Source organism: Barbus barbus, assembly GCF_936440315.1.
Source record: "Barbus barbus genome assembly, chromosome: 18".
NCBI lineage: Eukaryota > Metazoa > Chordata > Actinopteri > Cypriniformes > Cyprinidae > Barbus > Barbus barbus.
The window spans coordinates 3,341,567-3,362,556 of NC_136746.1; the positions used below are offsets into that span (position 1 = coordinate 3,341,567).

Sequence of the window (20,990 nt, forward strand, 5' to 3'; positions counted from 1 at the left end):
AACACAGACTGAAGTATGAAGCAGACAGCAGCTGTTTAAACCGACAACCAGCCAGCCAAATGAGCCGTCAGTAATGAAGGAGTTCCCATGCTGGACACTTGCTGCCTTTTTTTCTTATATATATATATATATATATATATATATATATATATATATTCTATATATATATTTCTTAGTATTTAGTATTATATACTGTAGGCAATACAGCCAACCCAGCGTTGATCCATATTACCGTAAGTTTGCAAACTTGTAGAAGAAGTCTCAGAATTGCAGTTTGCCGTTGTAGAAGTTAAAAAAATAACACAAGTCCAAATAACGGCACTGCCATAACAAACTATTACTTGGAAAAGAGCACTCTGTTGTCGTGAGCTCGAATATAAGCCAATAGACAGAGCAACGCTGAAATAAAGCTGACAGGTGTTTGCCCGCCTGGACTTTTCCTTTGGCTAATCACGAATGGTCTCATATATCAAGTGTCTCTCATTTCACGGTGAGCTTGCATCCATGCCCCCAGGTCAACGATGTTTTATATACGACCGCTAGAGGTTGATGCAAACCCTCCTGAGAGTGGGACGGACTACCGCTTTCAACACTTTTACAGGGATGTAGTCTTCTGTCGGTGCATGCACAACTTGAGCCAGTTCATGCACTGACTCCTGAGGCTGCGCGCTTCTGTTCCCAGGCGGTCGGTGCTGCTGCTGCTTTCAGTAAACGCGCAGGCGAAGAGTCTCTCGATTTCTATATTACGTGTTTGATGCTAAACAATTCAGTTCAGAATTTAATTCAGGTTCATGACAGTAGTGAAGATGCTGCCTAAGAATGGAACAGCGCAAGCAACTGCTGACCTGAGGCATCACCTTGAAGCCTGAGAAGAAAGTAATTCTAGGTTTGAGAGGAAACACGGAATAAAGACTTGATCAATAAAGAACTTGAACAAAGTCGGCTATTAATGGTGCACCATGGTGAGCACCATCATCAACCCAGCTGTCGCTTGGTGAAAGCATCATCCTGAGAAATAAAGATGAGAGCGCCGACATTTGGACTTCTGTGGAGCTGTCTCGGCTTTCTTCACGGCGTTCAGTGCGGTTTAGGAGACAACCATGTGCATTCGAGCTTTATTTACAGGCGGCTGCGTAACCACGAGCGGCGAGAGATCCAGAGAGAAATCCTCTCCATCCTGGGCTTGCCTCACCGTCCCAGGCCCTTCTCCCCGGGTAAACAAGCGTCGTCGGCACCGCTCTTCATGCTGGACCTGTACAACGCGATGACGACCGAGGAAGAGGACGCGATACTGGGGAAGACGCTCTCTGGGAAAGCGCGTAAAGGCGCCTCTGTGGTTCCACATGGATACTCGAGCGCGCCGCGGCAGCCGTACCGCGCGGCGCCCTTGACCAGTCAGAGCCCGCCTTTGGCCACCGCGCAAGACACCAACTTTCTCAATGACGCGGATATGGTGATGAGCTTTGTCAATCTGGGTACGTATAGTTGAGTGGCAGGGTTTTCTCTTAAAGTGGAGGTGTAAAGTCTTGTATGTGTCAAATATTAATATTTGTGGTATCATTTCACATTTGTCAAATCTAAACCAGCAGGAAAAAATCATACTTTTTGTTCGTTACGCAAATTAAGAAATGCCAATTTGATGCTTTAACAAGCCTACATTTTTGAGCTAAAGGGCCTCAGACATCAGAACACGTTAAGATAGCTTAAAATATGTGCTCATTTATAGAAGGAATGCAATTACAGCCTAGCTCATGATTTTAAATGGTAATTATTGATAATTGCCAGCTACCGTTTCGTTTGTTTCAATATTACAGATTTAGTGCTTCACCAAGTTTATAAAATGTTAAATTATAGCCTGTTGAATTTAGTAGACACACAGGAGTCTAGAAGGGCTGAGCTGAGTAAACAAGCTTCTTACAGGGTTTGTTTAACAAAAACAAAATAAATACAAATATATATTTAGATGATGTTAATTTTCTGGTTATTTAAGTGAAAACATCTCATTGGAAAAATAAAAAAATGCTATTTTCAATGCAACAACACTGCTATGAAAATATAATCGATATAGCCTGTTTGACTTTGAGGCCGTTTGATGATGTCGTGCACTTAAGTGATTATACATTTCTATTAGACTATTTTTGCAAGTTTGTCTGATAATAATTATTGTTATTAAACAGTTTTATACTATTTGCAAACGTTTGTGCCTTTGTAAGGAATTAATATCTATGCCATAGATCATTTATTTGATTTCAAATATAGTGCCTCCTTTTGAATCCAACGCCCTCAAATAGCAGGTGATTTTTTTATTTATTTTTTTACTGGAATATAGTCCTCCACATTTACGCTGTCCTTGAAAACTCTATAAACGGTATATATATAGGACTGTATGGTTACTGGAAACTCTGATGCAATTGCAGGTTAGAGAGAAAATAAAAATGTGGCTATAAAGAGTGTCGTTATATCAGAATATACTTCTTAGAAAGCATACATGCACATACTGTAGCAAAGTGAGTAGGAAAAGTGAAGCAAATCATGAAGGACGTGGACATGCAGGGTTTGTTAATATCCTGTCGTTAGTAATAAATGCTTTTTGCTGTTATTTGAAGAATGCTGCGATAAGACGATAAGTGTACGCTGAACTGTATACAACTACAGTGGCTGTGACCTCTCACCTCACAGTTCATGTATGCTTATCAAGTGACTGTCTGACCTGAGGATAATTTGCCTTAATTACTTCCTGTTGTTAAGCAGAGGAAAGAGCTCGAAGAAAGGCTGCTTTTGGTCTAAATCTGGTAATCTGGTGCCAGTAGCTAGTGCCTTTTTTTTTCATTGCTAATCTAATTTATGCATTAGACGCTGGTTTAGCCTTATTTCTGCTTGTTTTTCCATTAAAGGACATGACTTTAAAGGTCACTGTTTTGTTTATGGAGAGGATAAAATGCTACACCCAGATGAATCACAAAAATCTTGTATGAATTTGTTGTTTTTATGCAACAATACAAAATAATACAAAAGGGAGTTCAGTATAAACACAGTTTGGGCCTCAGATTGGCTAAGTAAATAAACGTGTGTGTTAAGGTAGGGTCCGCCATCATCACCTTAACTGCGCTCCATGTGTTTTCACTCAGGAGAATGAGGGCATGTACAGCGTTTGCTTTCAAAGCGCTGCAGCTCTTTCAATGTACAACAAGACTAAAGTGCTAGAAGGATCCTGGATACGATGCAGCCTTGCATTTCACAAAACCCATCGATGCTGTAGTTCATGGGTTTAAAAAAAAGCAGCTTGTCTACGGTAGAACGATCAAAACGTACACTTGTAGTAAAGAAAAAACGACAGCTATGTGTAACGCCAATGGAGAATTGTGCTTAAGCCTCCATTCGGCTGGATCATTGCCATGCAGGCAAAATTGTACTTTAACTTCTCCATTGATCTCTTGAAATGAATACACTGAATTAATGAAACAATATCTCGGTATTGCCCGGAAAGCACTAGATCCCCATCTTCTGTTCTTAATTAGCAGCCAGGATGCTGAAGTTGAGTCTGGCCAGCTGGTGCAACTGTGGCCTGCCCTCTGACCTCTCCGTGTTAAGTAACTACAGACTTTCACTGTAGATAAACTATCAGAGGAGCCGAGCTGCGCTCTTTCACCAGCACCACAAAGCAAAGGCACTTCAGCTCCGCTGCTTCATGAGCAGTGCTGTATGTCTGCATGCATGCGTGCTCCAGAAATGAGAATTGCAGACTACATGGAATTAGCACAAAAAGAAGCTCTTTTTTATATACATTCTTCTTTAACCCTTTTGTTCCTTTGCATTTTGCAATATGCCATTGCTTTTTTCCCCCAACCAAACATCTCTTGTAATTAAAACAGGTTTTACAGAGTCGTATCTGTGCTTATCTGTTTCTTTATTGCCTTACAAAAAAGTAACTACAGTTTCTGCCAAGACAACACAGACACTATTTTCTAGGAAATTAATTCTATTATTTTATTTTTAATTTATCTATTATTTTATTATTTTATTCTATCAAATAATGTTTGTAAATGAAGTTACCCACTTCTTTTCCCACTTTTTCTTTTGTATCTGTATCTGCTCAGCAAACATGTTGTATTCTTGAAAGCTGCAGCGATAACTTTTTTTGGTAGGGATGGTGTGATCAGGTTGAGTGGCATATTTTCAGCAGGATCATTCACACCTCAGTTGGTGCCGTACTGAATGTTCAGAGGCCTGTTCAAGGGTTAAAACACACATTGAATGCAATGCTTCATCATCATCTGGCAAAGCAGTTTCTAGATATATAGAGAAAGCCTTATCTACTAGGCACCTCCAATATATCAAAAATGTTTGCTCGTTAAGGTTTTTACTATTTAGGACACTTTTAGGAGGTAGTACTAAATTTCTGACAGTGATAACATCTCACCCACATGGTATTTGCAGCAGATTAGAAATGGGAATCTTGGGAGGTCAGAATATCGGAGTAGAAAGCTTGTGATACATTGTTCGCTCGAAATTTCTCTCGTCGGCTTTTCTCTGTTAACGCAGTGTGTTATTAGCGACGGCCTGTTTTTCTTACCTGACAGCCCATTCATCATGGATAGAGCATTCAGGGAAGGGCTTGTGTAGCGGCTGCTACCTGTGCTTAGATGGCTGCTTTAATGGACTGGATACTGCTTTTGTTGGTCGTCCAAATGTTTGGATTAGGCGTGGAATGTTGACGATTTTGATGAATGACTTTTTAAAGAAAGCAGCTCCTGATACTTTACATGTGTGCGATAGTCTTCCTCCATCCTACAGTGTGAAACAAACGAGTGAAGCTTCTCATTGTGCGTTTTGTGTTTCCGTGCAGTCGAGCGGGACAAGGATTTCTCCCATCACAGACGACACTACAGGGAGTTTCGTTTCGACCTGACTCAGATTCCGGAAGGTGAGGCAGTGACCGCCGCCGAGTTCAGGATTTGTAAGGATCAAAGTCACGTCAGATATGAGAACATCACACTCAAGGTCACCATATACCAAGTCATAAAAGAATATCCAAACAGGTGAGATCTTTCCTCATTTTACACTACCGTTCAAAAGTTTGGACACACTAGAGCCAATTCATGTTTCTCATGATCCCATTCCTTAAATATTTTTTTTTACAGAATGCAAAATGAAATAAAAGAACACAAACAGCACCTGCAAATAAAACGCCATTGTTAGCAGCCATAATTAATTCTCAGGGAATTCCCCACAACATCTTAATCAAAATGTCTGGATGAGTTGGAGCAGATGGAGCAAAGGAAAAGCAGCCAATAAGTGTCTAATGCATACAGTATGAACTTCTTCAAATCCATTTAAAAAGCATCACAGAATGAACCTCAAGAAGCTGGTTGAGAGGGTGAAGAACCTCAAATAGTAGTTGGATCACTTCTTGGTCACAACATTATTCTCACACTTGTGATATTTCATATTTTCACTTCATAGTAATAAAGAATGAGTAAACAGGCCTTTTGACAGGTGCTGTAGTTTCCAAAAAAATATCATGTTTCTTGCTGTCTAAAAAGACCATGCCAAAAATACAAACACTCCATCAAGTCTTGCACACTCGAAAGAAATAGATGGGCACCATACTGTTCAAACGTTTTTTTAATGTTTTTGAAAAAAGTTATGCTCACCAAGGCTGCATTTATTTGGTCAAAATACAATGAAAGCAGTAATACCGTGAAATGTTGTTACAATTTAAACTGTATTCTATTTAAATATACTGTAAAATGTAATTTATTGCTGTGATCAAAGCTGAATTTTCAGCAGCCATTACTCCAGTCTTTAGTGTCACATGATCCTTCAGAAATCATTCTGTAAAGTGCTGATTTTTATGCTTAATAACATCAGACTTTTTTCAGGAAGAATAGAAAGTGCAAAAGAAGAGCATTTTTTGAAATAGAAACCAATTGACAAGTTTTATCATTTCAATTTCAATATCAATTTATTATTTAATCTGTTCTTGCTGAATAAAAGTATTCATTTCTTTAGAAAACACATTTTTGAACAGCAGTGATCAATTGTTCTGCCTGGTCAGAATCAAAATGATCTGAACTAGAGCCGATTCTCCCTATATGCAGAATACGCAAGCTGTGTAGGGCCCCCGAAACACCAGGGGGCCCAGTTGCTCTCAAAGATGTTTTAATTTTAGTTTCGTTTTTGAAGTTTTTGAACAAGAATGATCATTTCTTTTAATGTGGTGCGCTTTCACGCTCTCTACGTAAAAGTCAGCCAAATCATGTAAGGTGAATGTCATACAGTCTCTTGCTCGAACAAAAAAAAAAAAAAAAGAGTTGAAAGCGTACCGAGCCGCAGAAGAGATACTGTTTCTTGAGCGCTTCCCGTGAAACATGGACAAATGTGTTTCATCCATCACGTTTCATAAGACACCCCCCCCCCCCCCCCTCCCCGGCGAATTTTGCTTAGGGCCCCTAGAAGTCTAGGATCAGCACTGGTCTGAACCTTTGCTAGGTTAGTTTAATACACAATCTCATAGCAGGCCTTTCAAAAAATGATGGAGAAATATTATCAGAGAATACATTTATTTGTGAACTGCATCCAAACTCCCATGTATTCAAATATAAATTATGTGAACCTCAGATGATTTGTAAACTTTTGCATGTCTTTAAATGTAATACAGTAGTAGTACTCTTTATTTGTCCCTTCGCAGGACAGTTTCTGCAGCATCAACACCAATAACACAATAAACATAATCAACATATAAAACATCACAACGTACTCAAACCACAAACCTGGGCATTTACAATACACCATTCCCTCATGAATTTAAGATGTATGAATGAACATTTAAATACAAGTACATAAAACACTACACAAACTAATGATATTGTACAGCTGAACAAAGCATCAGCAGCAGTTTTTGCCCCAGAGTAACACATTGAGTTTAAATTAAACCTGACTTCCAATTAAACCTGTAGGATAGTCTCTTAAAGCTCTGCCTGGTCTGTGAAACACTTTAGGCAGGCAATCAAGCGGAAAATAAAAGGACATCCTGTTTACACGATTGAGTCTGGAGTCTGTCTGGAGGTTTCCCTTGTGACGATAAACTGAATGCGTCAGGATATTTTAAGACTGTAATGTCTCACTATTGAATGACTGACAGTGGTACACAATGTCTCGGATTAGTCATCTTACAGAAAATATGTGGGAAAAGTTACATGCATTTGGCTACTATTAATGTCACATATTTTGGAATTGTTCCAAGGATGATGTTGTGTAACATGATTCAGGAACTACTGTAGGCTACCATATGTACTACAGGATCTATTAATATGTAACTAATATCATTGCTTTTGCTGAATGTGAAAAAAATCCAGATGGCAGACTGGTATCTTTATCATTCTGAGTATTCCTCAAAGAAGATTTACTTTATAGAGTTTTAAAACCAAGGTTGAGGAGGAGCTAGTTCATTTGATCCTGTCAATCATTATGCAAGAGTATATAAACAGCTGCGTACCTCACTACCATAATGACTCTTCCAGCATCCCTCCATCACCCCATCTCCTGCCTTAAATCTATCCATTCATTACTACATGTCTTATTATGTAATCCTCAAACTTGAGCGCTCTATTTTCACAGCAAGCTAAATCTGTTCACCTTCATCATACTCATGAACTTTCGAATTGTCCAGGAAAAAAGAACAAAACTCTTGTAGGATTTACTGAGGAATAATATTTCATATGTTTTCAGATAAATGTTTAAGTTATCCTCAGCTATAAACCTCTATAAATTTATTTTGTTTCAATTTATTGTTCAAAAGATGTGGGAACCAATTTATATAATAGATATTGAACCTGTTACATTGCGCATGTCAGTGTAGCTCAATAAGGTTTGAGTTAGGATGGTAATACAAGTCCTTCTCAACATCTAAAGTATGGGTCCAACCTGTGCCTTTAATTCACAAAGAAAGATTGCATAGTCATTGTGGAATGATGTATGGAAACATTTTTCTTAAGAAACCTACCCCAGCTTTGCTGATTTTTTTTAGGATATAGCCATCTGGGCTCAACTAAAAGACCATGACATCAGTTCAACTCTGTTCTGTAAGGTTCAGACCACCTTTTGACTTCTAGGAACAATTTCACATAACCAGAGTTCACCCGAACCAAAGCAAACCTGTTCTTCCTCAGTCTCACCAGATATACTTGCTGGTAATAGCCATGGATAAAGTTTTCCATTAACAGCTCATTTGCAACTTCCAGCACTTATGAAAGTCTTGAAAGTCCATCAGTTATCCCTCTTTGCGTATCTCGACTGTTTGTCAGAGTGCTTGCACCCCAGACAGGGCCATCTGACCTTAATAGAGGGCCTCTGCGTCAAGAGACTTCCAAAGCTTCCTAAAAGTGAGTCTGTGCCCACCTGCCACTTCACGGTTCTAATGGTCTTCTAATCTAGATTGCCGTGACTTATCTTGAGTTATACATGGGCACACCGTAGACAGGGCCTTTCTCACTATGAATGAATGCAGCTGAAACATTTAAGCGGAGATACGGCTCTCCGGGGGCAATGAAACAGGGGTTTATAATGGATTCTGCAATCAGAGGCCCTGGAACCCTTCCTCATGCCTGTGTCCCACAACATCACACATTCACTCCTGTGTCCGTACTGTGATTTTCCTGTGATTAGTGGAATTTAGTATTTCACAGCTTAGCACCCACTTCTTATAGCCTGCCAAAGGGTGCCCACTGTGAGTGTTAAAGGCATGGCGGTAAACGAAACTTTACACCTTTACAAAACAGTATTGTGGAGGTACAGTACTTTGATACCATAATGGTTAGGATTGGGAATATAGAGAACTACTTCTTATGCAAAACTTGTTCAATTTATAGTTTAATTTCATAGTTTCTGTTGAGCAGAGAAAAATCTGAATTTAATGAAAGCAAACGACACAGTAAATAGACCACGCATGTTTCTAGTGCATTGTCCTTTCTGGCTGGTCGCAGTTTGATGTAGTCCAACTCACTAGCGACTCTAATGAGCCGAATCGTTTTAATGAACTGACTCATAAATCAGTCTGAAACTCAGGAGCTCGCTATTTGTGTGAATCAGTCTAATGACTCACTCACTGCCTGAATCGGTCAGAACGGTTCTTAACTTTTTCACTGAACCGCAAGTCATTACTTTTGTCGTGTCCAACTGGAAATCAAACAAGAACGTTTAATGTGTTATGTTGAACTGAAGGCTCATGAGACTTAAATCAGTGTAATTACCAACTGGTTGTTCACATGGCAAAGTGCAATTGAAGATAAACATTCAGAACAAAGTTTTTGACAGATGGTCCTCAAATAAAAAGAATTACAGAAAAACACCATTGTTTTTGTTTAGAATATTTGGTTCAGGACAAATTGGTTTGGGTTTGCATGGGTTGCATAGGTTGGGTTTGCACTTTTTGAAGCGCTGAAAGAATCATCAATAGGGAAATCAGAATATTTAACAGATGGTAACACCACAGTACCGTGGAACTGAATGATTTACCATTAGCCATGGTATTCACATGCAACTCCAAGGTACTTCAGAGAATTCCATGATACTTGTTGAGTTCTGAGAACATGTATTAGGGTCTGCTTTTTATCTCTCCCTTTCTTTTGAGGTCAGTGTATAATATGATGCACAGATCACCTACTTTATGTCAGTTGTACTGGCTTGGTCACGCCGAAGTTCAAAAGAAAATGAGAATATTGAGTTGTAACAGGGACACGGAACGCGGTGGTGTGCTGCGTTCGCCCTCACTGTGGCATGCTGGGACGTGCCACTGTCGCTGATCATTTTTCCTGTCTGTGGGATCTGGGCCGCTGTCTCACTGTGTGGCCCATGTGCTGTTTTGGAGCGTCAGTTAAGTAGATGAACAGGAATGGCTTGTTGACAAAATTGTGGTCGAGATGAAAAGGAAGGGTTAAGAGAAAATTTGGTTGCACTCGTTTCAATATTTGTTTTTCTATGTTATAATCAACATTGCTAATTAAGATGCAGAATGACTGTAATTAGCAAAATCCAATTCATTCGTCTCGGATTTCAAACATGTCATTACAGTTTAACATTCATCTATTTGTGGTGGACAGTGAAATATTATATTCAAAAATATAATGTAAATCTCATAGTGATTTTGTGCATTCAGTGCATTCTTATTGTCTCATTAGGGATGCTGAAACATTTCTCCTGGACTCTAAAAAGATCCGTGCTACTGATGGGGGGTGGCTGGTGTTTGACATCACGGCCACTAGTAATCACTGGGTCCTGAACCCGCAGCAGAACATGGGCCTGCAGCTCTGCGTGGAGACCACTGACGGTAAGATAGGGACATCTGTGCTTTAATTTAGGACAATCGGTTTGTGCTGTGTCCGAGAATGCATTCAGAGGATGGTACTGGAAACGGGAGTATCAGCACTGGCTAGATTACTTACAAATTGTAGAACATTGTTACATGATGAAAACTTTAGTTAGTAACATACTCATTTTAGGTACTGTATTGTGATTGCTTTTTAGATTATTTTTTTATCTAACCTGTTTTAAACTTACCATTGACATAAAAAAAGAGTAATTTAAAAAAATTAAATTTTTGATATCAACATCAAACATTACATTAAACCAGGCTTTCCCTAACTGAGCTTAATGTCAGAACTGCAGAGGGTTTTTTTGTTCTGATAAAAAGCTAACAAGTAATTAAATCATAAAAATGTAAAATAAATTATTTAAACATTTGAACGCTAAAAAGAGAGATATTTCATTTGTTTACCTGCATGACAATTAATTAATTAATGCTGTTTTTGAAGAGCATGCATGTGCTGTAGTGATGTAAGAGGCTACCTGCAATTGAATCAGACATCTGGAAATAAAGCAATGAAACATCAGATAATAAAAAGCCCTTAGAATAATCTCAAACCAATTACTCCACATTAGTATGTGGCATCATTTACAACACTTCTATATTGTTGAACCAACATGGTTTGAATGTCGGATGTATGACAAAAATTACTACAGGTTCAGGACTACCTAATTGATTCCTGCACTGTAATGCGGTATTTATGTAGCGAGTTACACCACTGTACGGGAAACTCTAGATTAAATATGAGAAACTGCGCATGTGGGATGCGTTTTGTATTTAGTGGAGCTTTACAATAAATGTCTGCCAGACTACAATTGCTCTATGTTAATAATTTGTTGGGTAATTTATTGAATGATAAACATTCGGTCCACTTTAAAGACAGCGCTACATTTTAGAGTTCTTTCCTGCTTTTGATTATTGCTACATACTCCTTTTACTGGAAATAAGGACCATGAAATGCAGCTGGTGTTATTTCCATTCACATATTCATTATATTAGCTTAAAAACAGACACGTTTACCAGCGTGAGACTTCACAAAAGTATCATCTTTGAGTCACGACTACACCCAGTTTTTCCTCTTTCTTAAATGGGAACCTGATGCCATGAAGTTGTCTGCAGTTTAGGATCAGTTTTCAGCCCTCTCCCTCTCAGTTTTACATGTACACAATCACTACAGTATCTGTGTGGACCATAGAAACTGTCATAAATAGTTGTGATGATTTTGCTACACAGGAAGAGGTTTTCAAGCCTTAATCAAGGCTGTTTGTCTAGCGTTGATCTCTTTAATCGGATGCATACATCTGTTTGATTTTCAGGTAGAAGCATCAACATGAAATCTGCTGGCATCATCGGAAGGAATGGACCTCAGTCCAAACAGCCATTCCTGGTTGCTTTTTTCAAAGCCAGTGAGGTTCTGCTCCGTTCTGTAAGAGCCACAAGAAGCAAGAGGAAGAGCCACAACAGAAACAAAAGCAGAACACAACAGCAATCTTCGCCAGCTCTCAAAAGTGGAGGTAAAAAACATTCACAGGTGCTGTAAGCAATGGTATTCATTTTTCTAACTTCCACTAGACACTTTCATGCACGTACATGTTACACAAAAAACTCAGAAGCAGTTTCTTGAACTCGCTACCTATTGTCTGATCACTGGATCAAACTAATTGAACTAATCACTGGATTTACTAAATTTGTCAGGTTAGTGGCATCAAATCTACTAAAGATACTCAAGGCACACTGTAAGAAAGTGCTTGTGGAGAATGTTGTGCCATTATATGACTTTTTGGTAACACTTTATTTTTAAGTGTCCATAATACATCAAGATGGCACCGCTGTGTTCGGACGCCGTTCGGGTCGCTCCACTCAGATTTTGCTTCAACTTTCTTTTTTACTTAGTTTTACTTTCTCTTTTTACACATCTCACGTCGGCACTGATCACCTACAACATAGAAACACTTTTGGACATTGGAAACCGCTACACCAACCTGTTTCAGGACACTTTATCCACAAATCCTGCGTGGCCTCTTGAGATTCTTCGGAACGCGGAGATAAACAACACCCCCCCCGAGGCGACGGATCAAGAAACACCGCGGGAAGCGCGCTGGAATTCGAGTCAGACTCAGGAAAAGGGCTCACAGTCCTCCTCTCCCAAGCATTCTCCTCGCTAATGTCCAATCCTTGGAGAATAAGATGGACGATCTTAGAGCCAGGATTAGTTTCCAACGGGACATAAGGGACTGTAACATCCTTTGTTTGTCAGAAACGTGGCTTTCGTCCATGGTCCCGGACACTGCTGTAATGCCAAGTGATAACTTCTCTGTCTTTCGGACGGACAGAACAGCAGAGGCCGGTAAATCCAGGGGTGGAGGAGTATGTTTCATGATCAACAAGAAATGGTGTGATCCCAGGAATATCTCCATTCTGTCACGTTCCTGCTCGGCTCATCTGGAACATCTTTCCATTATTTGCCGCCCATTTTATCTGCCCCGGGAGTTTTCATCGATCATTGTTACTGCTGTTTACATTCCACCACAGGCGGACACCGGCTTGGCCTTGTCTAAGCTTCACGATGTGCTCAGCGGCTACATTAACAAACATCCTGACGCGGCCTTCATCATCGCGGGGGACTTTAACAAAGCCAACCTCAAGCAGGTCATGCCGAACTTTTATCAACATGTATCCTGTCCAACTAGAGGACCAAACACACTGGATCATTGCTACACTCAGTTCAAGGATGCCTACAAAGCCCGCTCACTACCGGCTTTTGGCAAATCGGACCATGCCGCCATTTTTCTAACACCGAGATACAAACAAAGGCTCGTTCAGGAACCTCCAGTGCAGAGAGTAGTGACGCGCTGGTCCTCCCACTCAGAGACTATGCTGCAGGCGGCGCTTGATGACGTCGACTGGGACATGTTCCGGGCGAGTTCTTCTGACGTCAGCGAGTTCACGGATGTAGCATTAAGCTTCGTAAACACGCTAACCGTGCAAGCTACAGAAACAATAACGATAAGGACATTCTCCAATCAGAAACCGTGGGTGGACAGAACAATCCGTGCCGCGGTTAACACACGCACTGCCGCTTACAATGAGGCTCTTCTGTCTGGGAATACGAGCGAGTACAAAGCATCGTGCTATGCTCTCCGACGCGCAGTAAGAGCCGCCAAACACAGATACAGAGAGAGAATTGAGTCTCATTTCCAACTCAACGACTCTCGACGGATGTGGCAGGGACTGTGGACCATCTGTGACTTCGGAAACAAATCCTCCGCAGAGGTGAGAGCAGATCCGTTGCTGGCCGACGAGTTAAACATCTTCTACGGCCGCTTCGATGGCAACGGCGGTGGCGCGTTTCTGCCGACCAGCGCGCCAGGAAGCAGCGGGCAGAGCAGCGATGATCCTGTAATCACCGTGTCGGAGGATGAGGTTCGGAGGGCGCTAAAGAAAGTGAACGTCAGGAAAGCAGCCGGACCTGATGGGATAACCGACCGTGTTCTGAGGTCCTGCGCCGATCAGCTGGCTGGTTTGTTCACTTCCATCTTTAATGAGTCCCTTGCTACCTCCGTGGTTCCCACCTCATTCAAAAAATCCATCATTATCCCTGTGCCAAAGAACAATAAACCCTCTTGCCTGAATGACTATCGCCCAGTTGCCCTCACATCTATAGTCATGAAGGTTTTTGAGAGACTTGTAAAGAGCCACATTTGCTCCTCCATCCCTGATACTCTGGACCCTCTTCAGCTTGCCTATCGCCCAAACAGATCCACGGACGATGCCATTTCTCACGTTCTCCACTCTTCCCTCACACAACAATGGAAATTATGTAAGGCTGCTATTCATTGACTATAGCTCAGCTTTCAACACTATAGTCCCCATCAAGCTGGCATCTAAACTCACAGACCTCGGCCTAAACTCCTCACTCTGTGACTGGATTCAAGACTTCCTCACCGGCAGACCTCAAGTGGTGAAAGTTGGCCAGTTCACCTCAAACTCCATCACTCTGAGCATAGGAGCCCCACAGGGCTGTGTCCTGAGTCCCCTGCTCTACTATCTCTACACGCATGACTGCGTGTCCTCTCACAGCTCCACATCTATTGTCAAATTCGCTGATGATACTGTGGTTCTGGGCCTCATCTCCAACAACGATGAGATCGCATACTTGGATGAGGTAGAGAGTCTCACATCATGGTGCCAGGACAACTGTCTCTCTCTGAATGTGAGCAAAACTAAAGAGCTGATCATGGACTTTAGGAAGAGACAGCAGCAGCCCTACACACCTCTTATGATCAGTGGGACCCCTGTGGAGAGGGTGAGCAGCTTCAAGTACCTCGGTGTAAACATCTCCGAGAACCTGACTTGGACTACAAACACAGGTTAAGAAAGCCAGGCAAAGACTGTACCATCTGCGACAGCTGAGGAAATTCAGGGTCTCACCAGCAATCCTGAAAACTTTCTATTCAGGGACCATAGAAAGTGTATTGACTCAGTGCATCTCAGTGTGGTATGGAAACAGCTCAAATCAGGACTGCAAAGCACTACAGAGAGTTGTGCGCTTAGCTGAGCGCATCTCAGGGTCTGCTCTCCCCTCTATGCAGGACATCTACCTCAAACGCTGCAAAAATAGAGCTGTTAAAATCTTCAAGGACTCTAATCACCCTGGTAACCGTCTATTCACTTTGCTTCCATCTGGTAAACGCTTCCGTAGCCTGATGGCAAAAACTGAGAGACTTAGGAGGAGCTTCTTCCCCCAGGCCATCAGGCTCCTAAACTCTAACTCTGTGTCATAACATCACTTGACTCCATGTAAATATCACCATATCAATAAGCTATTCATAATTTTTCTCTACCTCATATTGCTGCTATTTATATACCTTTTTATATATTTATATAAACTTTATATATTTATATATTTATATAAAGCTATTTATAAAACTTTTTTGCACATTATTTTTGCACATTCCTCTTAGTACTATTTAAGTCAACAACATACTGACCTGCACATTTATATTTATATTTTTTATCTTATCTTTTATTTTATTTTATTCTTTTATTTTATTTTTTCTACATTTCTTCTCTTATTATTTGTATACTTTATAATTGCACTGTCCTTGAAGCGGACCTGACCTACATTTCACTGCTGGTTATACTCTGTATAATTGTGTATGTGACAAATAAAACTCTTGAATACTTGAATACAGAGTAATTTCCTAGTTATGTACTTAGTAGTAGCCGTTGTACTTACATGAAACAAAATGTACGTACCACGTAAATAAGTTATGGAACAGCCTGTACTTATAGTTTGTAATTATGTAGATGTAATAAGCAGCTACTGTTACACATATGTAACAGGCCGAGTCTGTTACACAGCTACTTATGTACCCAAAAGTTTGCTACATATGTGTTGCAGACTTTACACAGCGTAATTATAAATGTAAGTACACAGACATAAGCTACTTAAAATAAAGTGTATCAAGATTGTACGCAAGTGTACTTCATGTGTATCTATATTGTGCACCATATCCAGCTGCACCTTAGTTTGATTTAACCCACCAGTACACAGCTAAAATACATGTAATACATTTCTAATTACATTACAATTAGAGAATATTACACAGGCATAAGCTGCTTAAAATAAAGTGTATCAAGATTGTTCTTAAGTGAATTAGTAGCTGTGTAACAGACTCTGACTGTTACATATGGGTAACAGTAGCTGCCTATTACATCTACATAATTACAGACTGTAAGTACAGGCTGTTCCATAACTTATTTACATGGTAAATACATTTTGCTTCATGTAAGTACAACAGTTACTACTAAGTACTTAATTAGGTAATTACTCTGTATTAGGACACCTTAAAATGAAGTGTTGCCATTTTTTTCATGTGTTTTAGATAAACCATGGCAGGTGAAAACAAAATTAACTCTGGTTCACATTACTTGTCAGTCAGATGGTGTTCAAGGCATGATTACAGTCGTCACTTTTGCTGTTTATAGAGTCTAGGGCCACCACAGAAAGGTGTGATTCATATTTGAGGGATATTTTCTGTAGCCTATTTTGTTTAAATCACTTACAACATTGCTCATTTGAATTTAATAGGTAGCAGTTGTTTTATTCTGCAGTTCTAAATGACTCACATGAGAAATACCTGCTGAGCTTACCTGATGTTTTCTGAATGTAGGCTCCTTTGAATGCAGTAAATACTCAGTAATTTGATGGCAGCAGAGTCTGTATACAAAGACGTCCTGCCAGCTGCAAACATAGAACACACTGAGCCCACACACACTCCTAGACTAAACAACACGACTACTTCAGTGTTTGAAGGCTCAACCTCCGTTTGTTGCTGTTATCTAGATCAGAACACCAGTGAACAGAGACAAGCCTGCAAGAAGCATGAACTTTACGTGAGCTTCCGCGACTTAGGATGGCAGGTAAACACATGTGGCGGCTCGCACGACATCAATCATTTACAAGACTGCACAGCGTGATTGCTTCACTCAACCAAAGAATTAATCTCTGTCTCTCTGTCATTTTAGGATTGGATTATTGCTCCAGAGGGCTACGCGGCCTTTTATTGTGATGGAGAATGTTCATTTCCACTCAATGCACATATGAATGCGACAAACCATGCGATTGTGCAGACCTTGGTAAGCCTCCTGTGCTTCATCATAGATTATTTGTAAAAAAAATAAGAAATAAGTATAGTAGCAGCCCCAAAAATGAGACCTAAAATGGACAGCAGTTTTATATATATATATATATACAGTATTATCTTTTGGTCCTAGTTCTTGTATTTCATGGTAACGTGAATACATTTCATTGTTTAGTTTGAAAGATATTTTTGTCTGATAAACCAATTTTTGTTACTGTGTTGTCTCCATTTAAAATCCAGTCCCACATATCAAACATTTCTCTCTCTCTCTTTTTTCTCATCACAGGTCCATCTAATGTTTCCCGATAATGTGCCAAAGCCTTGCTGTGCACCGACCAAACTGAATGCCATATCGGTGCTGTATTTTGATGACAGCTCAAATGTAATTCTGAAGAAGTACAGGAATATGGTGGTGAGGTCCTGTGGATGTCATTGAGGACAGAGGGGCTTCTGTGTCATATTGCTGGAATAACATATCAAAAGAAATAGTTTTTGACATTTGATGTACAGTATTATGTATATATTAGCTCATGAGTCCTCTTATTTATTTGGCTTTGTTTTGTAATAACGTTTTTTAATATGAGAGATGTAGATGAGTTACCACTCTTTACCACAGATCCATAGCTGATTGCTCTCTGAGAATATGTTAATGAGTTTGGCCAGTTAGAGAGAGTTTTACAGGATCAAGTATAATTTCCTTTCTTTAGATTACGTCTAAGTTTATAAGCAACCACTCCAAAACAGAACTGCTGCTATTTTACAAAAGAAATGTAAATGCCTTAAACGCTAAGTCACCTAATTACATTTTTTATGTAGGGAAAAAGAGCCATATTGGATTTTGCAAGCAATTAAACAAACAAATGTTTTTTCTTTGTTAACTCAAGTTATCGTAGTGTTGTTGTAAAAGCACTGAGTATGTCCTAGGAATATACAGTACATATTTCCTCAAATAGCCCAAAGTATTGCATTAGTTTGCTTTAGATATCAGTGGGTGGATATGCAAAATATATATATATATATATATTTTTTTTTTTTCTTAGAGCAAATATTCTTCTTCCTTATATACACTTATATTAGTACTCTGAGTAATATATATATTTTTTTGAAAATATTGCATTTATTATTTTAGAACAGTGTTTGTACGTCATTAAATCTATTTTCAAATATATTTTCTGTGTCTGTCTCTACCGGTTGACTCAACACCATGTTTGTTGCAGGTTTTATGTGAGCTAGAAAACTAGTTTTTTTCTTTTTGTTTCAATTTATGCAAATCTATGTTGACCTCATCTGATCAAAACTTGCCATTTTTTATGAAGTACATGTTTGTCGAATGCCAGAAACTTGAGCGACTGTATTTGACTTAATTGAAACCAGTGGTCAGGGCACCCAGATGTTATGCAATCTAAAAAGAGTGTTGACGTCCAATGAATAGCGGAGGCCACCTGCTAACTTAACTTCTAGCGGTGTGGATGATTTGCATTCCTGCGGCCTGCTGCCCTGCATGATTACTCCTGCTGCTTCACAATCCCATCTACTGTTTAATATCATGGATTCCTTCCAATTCCACTAAATGTCTTCCTTTCTACAACACCAGGCCCAGTGTGAATGCTGCTATTTTAAGGAAATCTGTGCCAGTGAGCAGACTTTCTTAGTATAAACCCTGTAGCCACATAAAAGGGGAAAGGGATCATTTGCCATCGTGAGTATAGATGAATATACTGTCCCGTTCCCTGCGGAGAGCGCACATATGCACACGATCGATCAGAGTGGGGCTCTTCAGGTCTTTGGACGCTCATTTGACGTGCAACCTAAATGATAGCATTTACACGGTTAATAACAGACTCAGTTGTGAAAAATCAAGCTATCCAGGTCATTTTTAGAGCAAAAAGGAGACAGATTATTTTACGTTTACGTTTTTTTCCAGATTAAAGGCTTAACCAGACCAGAGCTTAATCGGAAAATGATGTGCATGTAAACATCCTTGTTGAAATTGTTAACAGAATTTGGATTTTATGTTTTTTGAACCATAAAACTAGGGGACACCCACCGCACCACAAGTCTGTGCCTCATACGTTTAGATTTTAGCTCAAATTGCTGCTCTGTTTGTGCTCTTTGACTTCATCGTAGTAATGAGCTTCATATGCTTGTTGTTTTGTATAGTTAAAGGGGCGATTGTCAATCATATCCCTGTGTTACACTGCAATAAACCTTGGTATGCCTGAAATGGAACCACAACCTACAGTGGACAGCACACGAACAGAGCTAAAAATGCAGTTCTTTAGTCCCATACACATATACATGCAGTGGAAGGAGACGCATATTAAAATGATTAAGAGTGTGTTTTATCTAGTTAGGTAAATATTTAGCACACTACACCCCAAGAGAACACAATCTGAACACGTGCACAGCTTTGTTTAAATGAATGGAAAACACATTATTAACCCGTGTGACATTAGTTGAAATATGTATAATACCTAAAGGCAAGGAAAAGTTTGTTTTTATTTATCTTTGTGATTCCACACGGTAATAAATGACTTTTTTTTTTTTTCGGTTTGTGGATCATTCATGACAACAAACAAATTAATGACACAAATAAATAAAATGTCAATCTCTATCAAAAAGCATCAACGTTGTCATATTTATTTGTAAAATTCTTCTCCCATTACTTTAGCCTATCGTAAGCTAGAACATTTTTCTTTTCTTTTCTCTGGCCTCATAGTTTATTTTGAAAGTGTCCGCTTGCAGCCGGCCCATAACGCTGCTGAAACTTGATCTAATCAAAATGTTTTCCAGTTTACTTTCCTCATCTTTCCACATACCCTTTTTCCAATTTGGGTTTAGTGGGTGGGCTGTAGACCCTTATTACAGCTCAATCAGACGTCTCTGAGAAAGTCAAGCATCTGGGTCACATGTTTTACACGCTAGTTACCAGTTCAAGGTCATGGCTCAGAATACAGAGGATGTGTTCTGAGTCAAATGTTATCTCTGTGTGTGTGCATGCGTTATTGTTTTGGTGTAAAAGAGATGAGAGAAGACTATGTTTGACCCCAGAAATCCCATTCAATCTGTGCAAAAATGAACACCTGTACACTGCTGCATTCCCAATCACTGCCAGAGTGTTTCAGGACTGGACCGTGTTCACCTGAAGCAAAGAGCCACTAAGCCAGGTCATGCGTTACAGTGATTTTATCATGGGCAATACAAATAATATTCTTCGTGTGGTATAAGCTCTGTAACACACAGGCATGACTGGCTTCATAAAACTGTGTTTAAAAAAATACATTTTATATAAAGAATTCCTCAAACTTCTTCAATTAACTGAGACTTATTTGCCTGCCATACAGATATGCATATATATATATATATATATATATATATATATATAAATGCATTGTATCTATATTATGTTTGCAATGAACAGGATTTTGAATACTAACATTGCATTCCTAAGCTAGTTTATCCTATGAACAACAGAACAATGTTTATTATAATTATTTCATGACTGTGTCACATTTTTCAATTTGTCTGTCAATGAACACAGTGCTACACCATTTTGTACTGTGTAAAGGTGGCTATTTGGTTAAATACAGGCAAGAAAGCAGAGACCATTAATTATTCAGAATGCAAAACATTTCCAAGTCAGTGGAGATCAAACTTAAATTTCTTTAAAAAGATTACAACTACCATAAAACATAGTAGATCTACTGTATTCTCCTTCAGAAAATGCAAATCTAGCTTTATCCTTAAATAAAAGATCCCATGTGTCTGTGACCCTTTAGCATTGCGCCACAGACAAGAGTCCTTTCAAAAGGGCAGGCAGACAAAAATATTACCTCACATCCCTTGAGGAAGGGTTCACGTGTTCCGCATTGTTTACTTTCCCTCTCATGCTCTTATGTTTTCACTGCATATTGGAGTTGAGTAGGGACTTTCCATTGAATTCTCTGTGCCACTCTCTAAAACTTTTAGTCTTAGTTTCA

The 20,990-nt window shown here is 39.5% G+C and overlaps 1 protein-coding gene across 1 annotated transcript; it reads left to right on the forward strand.

The window, feature by feature from the left end:
• Positions 1–1,021: 1,021 nt before the first annotated feature.
• On the forward strand, positions 1,022–17,544 carry LOC306884001 (bone morphogenetic protein 5-like; the record flags this gene model as incomplete). The annotated part of the gene is made up of 7 exons (XM_079439590.1): positions 1,022–1,475; positions 4,847–5,039; positions 10,179–10,327; positions 11,680–11,877; positions 16,713–16,789; positions 16,895–17,005; positions 17,297–17,544. The coding sequence occupies 7 exons, from the start codon at positions 1,022–1,024 to the stop codon at positions 17,444–17,446; spliced, it is 1,332 nt and encodes a 443-aa protein (XP_079295716.1). The 3' UTR covers positions 17,447–17,544.
• Between the last annotated feature and the right edge of the window lie 3,446 nt (positions 17,545–20,990).